The sequence below is a fragment of the Orbicella franksi genome, unplaced genomic scaffold (genome assembly GCF_964199315.1).
Source record: "Orbicella franksi unplaced genomic scaffold, jaOrbFran1.1 SCAFFOLD_46, whole genome shotgun sequence".
In the NCBI taxonomy this organism is placed as follows: domain Eukaryota; kingdom Metazoa; phylum Cnidaria; class Anthozoa; order Scleractinia; family Merulinidae; genus Orbicella; species Orbicella franksi.
In genome coordinates, this window is record NW_027670462.1 from 78,752 (window position 1) to 88,114 (window position 9,363).

At 38.3% G+C, this 9,363-nt stretch overlaps 1 protein-coding gene across 1 annotated transcript; it reads left to right on the plus strand.

Moving 5' to 3' along the window:
- The first annotated feature begins 4,430 nt into the window (after positions 1-4,430).
- LOC145471908 (adenosine receptor A3-like) lies at positions 4,431-8,593 on the plus strand. The gene has a single exon (XM_081454904.1). The coding sequence runs from the start codon at positions 5,095-5,097 to the stop codon at positions 6,166-6,168; it is 1,074 nt and encodes a 357-aa protein (XP_081311030.1). The 5' UTR covers positions 4,431-5,094; the 3' UTR covers positions 6,169-8,593.
- The last annotated feature ends 770 nt before the right edge of the window (positions 8,594-9,363 follow it).

The window sequence follows — 9,363 nt, forward strand, 5'->3', positions numbered from 1 at the left end:
ACAGCGCAGAAATTAAGCAAAACTATGTACGTTCGACAAATGATCGATTAAAAATACGAGGGATTCAGGAATAAGAAATGAGAAATAAAATTTGAGAATGACGGAGTGCTGTTTTGGACTGAGTTTCTCAGAGATAAAAAACTCAATGTTTCCCTTGGTACCACTCATTAAGCGCTTATTATTTTTGCGCGGGGAACGGTAAAGAAATGTACAAAGATTTATGATGCTCGTGCACGGCTATTGTGCCATTCATTAAACCATTTGTTTGGTGGCGTACTCGTTGCCGTTGCCGTCAACGTTTGCATAATAACAAGGCGCGCCAAGTCTAAAAATAGAATGCAAGTTATTGGAACCCCGCGAAAGTCAGACAACATAGGCGTGTTCTGAGAGAAATAGGAGGAAAATGAACGCCAAATTTTCGTTTTAAAAATTGTTATAGGAACACTCGCTAACGCCCTTAAAAATCGTCAATGTTCCACCATTCCGTTTTGTTTGTCTGAGTTATGACGTCACTCGCGCGCTTCGCTATTAAGTTCGAACAAACAACTGCGTAATTAATATTAATGACAGAAAATAACAACAACCAATCACTGAAAAAAACAAACTGATTATGAAGTTACTCATAAAGCTGAGCGATTTACTGCCACGGGAAATCCGAAGGAATGCACAAGGTTAAATAGCTCAGAAAATTTAGCTTTGGCTAATTGGGGGTTAGAAATGGTTTTGGCACGGATGAATATGTCTATATATTCAACAATAACAACCTGTGAGTTTAATTTGGTTGTTGGAATCTATACCGTTGATGGTCGTAATTAGAGATCATTAAAGGGGAGAATGTCGGCCATGTCAAGAGAAATTGAAAATTAAAAACAACGTCGAAAGCGGCGAGAAAGCCAATAGTAGCGCTTTGTTCAGCTTGTTTTGTTTTTACGTTCTGTTTTGTACAATAATTCGTTAATTGCTTTTGAGCAATAACAACTAGCTTAGTGCCATCATAGTGCCATATTTACAGCTATTACAAACACCTGTTATCCCAGTTGAAGTACAGACCGTGAAAGGATCAGTTAGCCTGTGATACTAATACTTATCGGCTTGCACCACTCGCAAAATGGAAGTTAACACGACCACTCATCAAGGACGACGTAAGAAGTCAAGGATTGGAAAAGTATTACAGATTCGCTGGTTATGCAGGAAAATGAACGATCTATCATGTAAAGTTCCAGAATTGTCTCGATAGACTGAAAAAAGACCTCAGAAGACCTTCGTATTGGCTGAACCGGCCAGGTTCACGGCTCCAGATCTTGAAGAACACCCGTGCAAAGAAAAGCCTTCAGTATCACACCGAACGGAGAGGGAACTCAGCGAATCTCTTGTTGCGAGCCAAGGGATAAAATTAACAGAGGTAGCTAAAGAACTAAGCGACGAGAAGTGGAGACTGCTGTACGAAGAGCATTTTCAAGCTTCTTGACTTTTACTCCATTTTACACGAACCGTCGAACACACCTTGCTCTGACTGATTAGATCAGTAGAATAGCAGAAGGTCTGTTCTGCCGGTATATTAGCGTTACACGGATTGCTTTTCGCTTGTGTAGTTGAAGTGACACAATGACGAATGAAGATCTAGGTTCGATCAAAAAAAAAGTACTGAATACGAATATAGGTTTGTTTCAGTCCTATTACCATCATAAATTACCAGTAAATTAACTTCTTAACTGTTAACTGATGAATTAATCGTAACAATTACAATTTTCTCGAATATGATTGGTGCCTAAACTGCTGTTCGGCCTTTAACAAAAAGCAACATACATAAGCAATAATCTCCATTTGGCGAGAAAATATGCGAGGATATTTGGCCGCGGACACTATCTGTTCCGAGAAGTGAACAGTTTCCCGAGAGCGTAGCTCGAAGAAAACTGTGAGCTTTGAGGAACAGCTAGCTGTATTTTATATCGATGTTACAAAATAGCAAATGTTTTTTCGCAAGAACAACATCGAAAAACTTAAAGATTTTTTGAAAAACTGAAGTACTGGAACGCGTGTTTTCGAGTTCGATTGGCTTAACGTCCATTGGATATCAGCCATAATACCATACCGACAACTCAGTATAATGGATAAAAATCGTCTTCTGGTAGTGTTTTTTCGTGGTTGTTTTCACTCGCGCTCGTTAACTCGGCGCCTTATTGTTTATCTACCATTTCATTTCCATTTCGCGCGCTAGTGGAATAACTGTTACATAGAACAGGCCTTAAGAAACTGTTTGTCCAGTTGTTAAGAAAGTAATTTTGAGAACATTATATGGTTTAGTATTCTACCACCATATTGGTGTAATTCTTTGTAGTAATGCACTTTTCCCGTAATACTGCCTTTGAAATCGGACAATTACGCAATGCAAAATATAAACAGTAGAAACAAGACGTTCAGTATTTTACCCAGTTACAGAATTATTCAATTCTTCAAATTATTCTTTCAACTCTAAAACAGTTTTACACGCACAACACTAACTTAAGATTAGTATATTAGAACTGTTTTTAGCCGCGATTCACCGTAAGTTGTTTCGCAAAGCGACGAAAACAAACTGCAAAAACAAAATTTTACCGTAAGCCTGTCTGTCTTCTGTTTATTACCCAGTTCTCAAATTTCATTCTCAAAATTGTATTCAACTGTCATCTGAGATGGCGAAAAACGAACTTTATTATATGGCTGAATCCATTAGCGGGCAGGATGAATCAAATCCTGCTCTGTGATTGGCTACCCGAGCGGGCAAGATGGAGCTATCTTGCCCAATCGGGACTACCCGCCATGTCCCAGAGGAAAAATTTCCTCGAAAGCCATATAATAGATCCTTTATTGACCAAGCTTGTTCGGTCAAGATGGCTTGATATTGACCTCGTTCTTTTTTTTAACGAGTTTATGGACCGAGACGGAGTCGAGGTCCATAACCACGTAAAAAAAAAAAAAAAACTTGGCCAATATCCAGCCACCTTAACCTCACCCTTGGTCAATAGCCCATACGTATTTGGGTCAGTAATGTTCATTTACACTTTCTATGTTACTCGAACAATATGTGTACATTTTGAAAATCAGTTAATGACAATATTAGGAGTAATACTGTGTTAGCTACACCTGTTTTAAATTAAAATTAGGATTCCCATTATAGCCAATATTTCCTTGGCTGCCTAAAACACTGCACATTTATCGCAATAAAACTCTTGTTATGGTGAACGCACTCTGTCTCCGATTGGAACAGAATTTTCCTTACGGCGGGTAACAGAGAACGTCCCAACCTCGTTCCCAGAGTCCTCTTTCTTCCCTCCTCGAGTAAGGACCCTGGGAACAAGGTAGAAAACACCTTGCCCGATGTTGACATAAATATTAAGAGTTGAAATTCCTACTGTTTACTGACTATTCATTCAAAACAAAATAAAAAAAAAACCGGAAATTATGTTTCTGCGGTTTCAAGCCATGTTAACACAAAAAAGAGGGCATAAAATGGATTAAAGAAGCAAAACTGTCCGGAAGCAATTACGGTGAATCGATCCCCCGCAGCCGCAGTCGTTATTTTATATAGTAGTAGTCAATATTTTTGGTCGACAACTCCATCATAAATTGTCGGAATGGAACTTTTGTTTCATGTTAATTCAGCTCCAAAAACTATGATTCGTTTAATTAAAACGAAGGAAACGAAAATAATGAATATTTGTACGTGTTACCTTGGACTTGTAAGGTGAGCACGTTGAAAAAAAACTAAGTGGTTTGCCGCGTGTTTTTTCGTTAAGTTTTATTCATTTTGCGCCTCGCTGTCAAGCAGAGGAAACTAATCAGAATTACCTTAGTAACACAAGCGCTGAGAAAGGAAGGCTACGAAGTGAGACACCGGTTTGTTCAATTTGTCGTGGACAAATTTATTTGACATGAAATGATCTCGGATAATCCTCTTGTTTCCAAAATTTAAAACACTCAATCAAAATGAATTAACCATCGAGCCATTTGATTTCAAATTCAAATCGTTCATTTTAGGTTTTCTCGTGATCATTATTATTATTTTTTGAATACGCGATTTTAAGCGGGGCTTCTCTATAACAGTTAGTTGTGTTTTCAGATATCAGACCCATATTATTTCTCTTCAATTAAATGACAAATCTACCAGAAGGATTTTTTTTAAATTAAAAATTCTACGGCGAGTAAATTTCCTATTTGTCGTTAGCTAAAGATCTTTTGAGCTTCAAAGACATCTAACATGTATTCATTTATTGAAAGGTTTCATTACGTTGATGTTTGCACACACGGAAGCTGTTTCAACTGAATTTCAGAAAGATTATTGATAAAAAAAGTAACATCATCCACGGAAATAAAAGCAATTTACAATAAAGTTTAGTTTCCCAGCTTAACATTGTTGTTTTAAGTTCTGCCGTAAAGTAAATACTGGAAACTATTTTTTCTTTTCTCTTTCCGTGGAAGTTTTATACCTATTTAAGAGAACGTGTATTGGTCGATAATACTCTTTCTCAATAACACGAAATTGCATCAGCTAAGCCAGAAACCGGTTGTTCTAGAATGAGGCAATTGTATACTCTTTCGTTAGCGACAGATGATTACGGTAATTTTAATTTCTTTTAGTAGAAGAGTTTGCCATTAAATGATGCCATTGTCTGGTTGGCTGACACAATTTTACAATAGCTGCTTCCTGGCGGTAGAGATTGTTAATTTGGAGGCATAATGGATAGAGGTAATGTCACAATCATCTGTTGGACGTCATCTGCTATTGTTTAAACTGAGAACTTGTAAATTTATACAGTAAGCAAATGGGAAAACTCACTGACACAGGTTATATCAAGCAGTGGCTAGATGTTGTTTCGCTCACACAAAGGACTTGTGAAACCGGTGCTTGTTCTCAGTCCAACGAGTTTCGGGGATCAATTTGGAAAAAGGAACATTGCGAGAGAAAAAATCGCGAAACTGAGTCATTCGCGGGCTCGTGTGACCAAGCTGATTCATTAGTCAACGTTATGAATAACATTTGTCCCTATTGTCGGGCAAATGACGAGTTTCGACGATAAAGCTTTTACTGGTTAACAGTTTCCAGAAATCGCAATTATGAAAGAGAGCCTCGAATCACACGATCATGATCATAAACATATTGAAGAGATTCCAACGGTGGCGCTTTTGGCAGGAATTTTTAGTTTGTTGTTTGGCGTACTTGCGTTTTCAACAAACAGTCTTCTGCTGTTTACTGTCTACAAAGACCCACACAAGTGTTTCCGAACGCGCGCTACTACATCTTTTGTGGTTAGTCTCGCGCTAAGTGATTTTATTGGGGGATCTTTCGTACAGCCCTTGTATGCAGCGTACATGTTTTGCGTCGCAACTGGAGTCGAGGGAGAGAAGCTGTACAAGATTGCCTTGATCTCATCTCATGTCAGTACAAAGATCTCGATTCTGACGGTTGTTGCATTATCAGTTGATAGGTACTTAGCCGTCAAGCTTTCCTGGAAATATAAAGCGCTCGTAATAACGAGGAGAGTCGTCGTTTGCTGTACTATAATCTGGCTCTTTTGTGGCGTGTTCGAAGCCTCTCATTCGACCGGTGGCTCCGAAGAACTGTTCCATTCAGTTGATCTTCACCTGCAGACTACAGTTCCCTTGGTATCTCTTTGCGCTGTCTACGCGGCCACTTACATCGAATTCCGTCGTTATTCAAGAAACTTCGTCTTTGGGCGAACCGAGAACACGGTAGGCGGGAGATCGCGCGTTTTCGTCCGGAATATAAGCCTAGAAAAGAAGATCGTTTTGACGGTTGTGTTAATTATGGTTGTGCTGTTTATATCGATCGTGCCTTATTTAATCGCTAACAATTTGGAAGAGCAATGCCACGAGGAAGAAAGCAATGGTGTATGTGGCAAGATAGGGTTTGCAATCACAAAAGCGTTGTCCTTGCCGATGCTTTGTATTAGCTGCGCGGTGAATCCGTTTCTCTACGCCTGGAGAATTCCGCAGTATAGGCAAGCTTTACGATCGGTTAGTCACACAGCTTGCGCCAGCTTTAGGCGACGCACACGAACAGTTAGCACGATATCAAACGGCAACCCTTCAGTACTTGCCACTCCGAGTTTAATTGAGCAGAACACTCCTGTGGCGAATTATACTCACAAAAAGCAAGCAGAAAGTTAAAGAATAGTGGCACGTAGAGTTGTTAAAATACCAATATTTAAAGAGGCGCGCGAATTGTGCATCTGTCCTTGAGAGACAAATAATACCACAACTTCGAAAATTTTGATTTGTTATGTTTTTCTTAAATTGTGGTTTGTGATATGTAGGAAAATTGAAGAAGCGATTGCCTACACCCTACAATTTGCCTTACAAAACTGGCAGGTGCATTTTAGCATTATTTAACAATAACGAGTAAAAAAAAACGTGAAGGTATGATTATTTTTACAAAATGGATGGTGTGAATAGGATGCTTTTTGACGTCTGACAGTCTAAAGCTTTATCTTTTACGTTTAAACAAATATGAATAATGAATTAGTTGAAAGGAGTACAACTTAATAGCTTTAGTGACAATGTTTCGGAAATACCATTAAGCTGCATATTTCTTCAATAAATGATTTCATAGCTACTGAAATATTGTCTCATTTATTTCTTGATTCTTGATTCTTGAACTTGCAATATATCTGCCTCGATTGTCAAATCTACCCATCAGCAGGCGAGAATCGAAGTCAGCCGCGAAAGGTTTTAATTAGTTTCCCGTCGTGAGTAAAGGTTTAAATCGAGGAGATCTTTAAAACTGTATTTTCAATGGCCCCAAAAGGTAGGAGCTGACAAGTACCCAATAAATATGCTTTTACTGGGAACAACTTGAATTTCAATGGCTGCAATCAGTCTACATCGTTAATACGTTGCGCACAGTCGTTAGGAGCGCGAAGCGAGAACAGCATCGATAAATTTCCTCGTGTCTGTGACTACTGTATATGAATTAGTGAGCGAAAAGGCGACTTTCAAGGTGCAACTCTAATTGACATATATATACCATTGAGCTATTGTGAGGTTCCTATTGGAGAAACATTGGTCGAGTTCTTTTTTTGTAGGTTAATGAACCGAGCAGCAGGCGAGGTAAAAAAAAATTCGAAGAAAAGAACGAGACCAAAATTTTCCAATACGAACGGAAACAGCTATTTCAGTACTTATTTAAATGTCTCTTTTTAATCTGCTGCTAAATTGATGCATCTCCACGATCCATTGTCAATAACAAGGGCGTGAAAGGTTTGCATTTATCCCGGTATTTATTTACGTTCATCGCGTCGCTTTTGTGAACATTTAACTGAATTGCCCTCCAAACATTGATGAAGGCAAAAAGATTTCTACTTACCAAAAAACTGTTTATTTTGTGCAATGAATTGAGAAAAAATTCGACGAAATTAATTCGTGAGCGGTCCGGGAACCAATCAGAATTGTCGTTTTCATCGCGGACCAATTCAGCCAGATAAGAAATAAAAATTACACATCAGTGCAAACTATTTTCAACGGCTGACTCTGGAAAGCTGGTACACTAACCCAGAACAAACGCCTCTTAACAGATGTCAAAAACTGCCGGCGCCTTACAAACGACTTATCCACGACGGAAACGAAACCGACAAACGGGCTTCTAACAGACCGACTTAATTTGACTAACAATAGACGGACCAAAAACCGACCAATTTGACTAACAATAGACGGATTGAAACCCACTAATGACTGATGACAAACTTTACACGAGTCTTTCAGCCAATACCATCATGGCTAAACTGACCAATCACGTTCAACGGTTCAGACTTACAACATCATCGACTGACAAACACTTTTCACTTGACTCTGAAGATGACTTCCTCTCAGGTTGTCGAAACGTCAGTCACCAACAACAGTTCCTTTCAGAACTACCCTCACCCGGATGATCACACTATACAAACTACTGATACTCCTGGGTTCAAACCATTTACTAGGGTATCAGTGTGTTCGTGAAGAATTTTAGTAAATTGAACGTCGCACTTTTTTTTCAAGACATCTAATGGTAATCATAGCTTCATTACACCTCTACGCTAATGAGACCTATTCAATGGACGATTCGATTGAGGTCTTGCATGAGCTTATGTATTTCTTTTTAATTCCAAGCTTACGCCGACCTATAGACTTGCCACAAGTCGACCTTTTCTTAATCCTTGACCGAAATTAGCAGGCTAGGGAAGAATTATTGGAAAGAACTTTTAGAAAGTCTAGCCGATCTACCGATGTACAGAAAATACAATTTTCACTGACGACGCCGTAGATCGGCGAAAGCTTGGAATAAAAACAAAATACTGTAGCTCAAGGCTTCAATCGAATCGTCTCTTTAATCATCATGCTACTGAAGGACAGCTTCAAACGTTTTCTAACGACACCATTAATATGTAATTAATGCTCGTAACCATTTAATTAAACTCGTAACCATTTTTGTAACCATTTTAACAGACAACATCTCTATGAAGTTCTTTTTTTTTCCACGTTGAAGTATTCCAACAACACTACTTTGCTATCGAGGCTTGTTATTACGAGCTACATTTTTTTTTTTCCTCATTTACGCTGGACTTATTTTTTTGCGACTGAATCGTCTCCTTTGCAAAAAAAAAAAAAAAAAAAAAAAATCGAAATTAAAGACCCGCGAGAAAAAAAGGGTTGTCGCGAGAACTGTTGACGCATTCTTTAAAAACTGCTGTAAAACTTCTAAATCAACTTTTAAAAGTCAGTTATACGTTTTTATTTCTTCGAATCATAAACTGAAAAGATAGAAGACAAAGTAAATGCTATATTATATGCATTAACATGAGTTTTTGCAAACGAACGTATTACCCTATTTTAGTCTTGTTTTGTTGTGGTCCATTTTACCTTCATAAGGTTTTCGGATAATGTTTTGAAAAAAAATTACGAAATTTGTTCCTCTCCCCTCACGATTTTTCTGCCATTTAACTTGAAGGGTTAAGTTTTGTGAAAACGTTCGTAACATTTGGAATTATTTACGCAACAGACCGACTTCTACAAAGCATTACTAAAATCGTTTGCCTCCATTGACTCGCCTTCAATATTTTTTATAAACCGCTTTAGACCATGCTGAATTACGTGCGCCAATTTTTCAAAACCAGGGTAGTTTTCCACACGCTTTATCTCTGAAACGAAGTCGGTGACCCCCAATTTTTTTGCATTTCTAACACAAGTAACTCATTTTCTGACTGCAGTAAAAACCGAAGAAATCCATCGACTGGAATATTGAGTTTGTATTTGTGTCAAACTAACTACCAACTAACTACCAAATTGTTCTAGCTATTGAAAATAACTTTTCTACTGAGGCAAGGAAAACTG

What these genes read in the sequence shown, in the direction of transcription:
- LOC145471908 (XM_081454904.1), top strand. Translation starts at nt 5,095, where the DNA reads ATGAAAGAGAGCCTCGAATCACACGATCATGATCATAAACATATTGAA.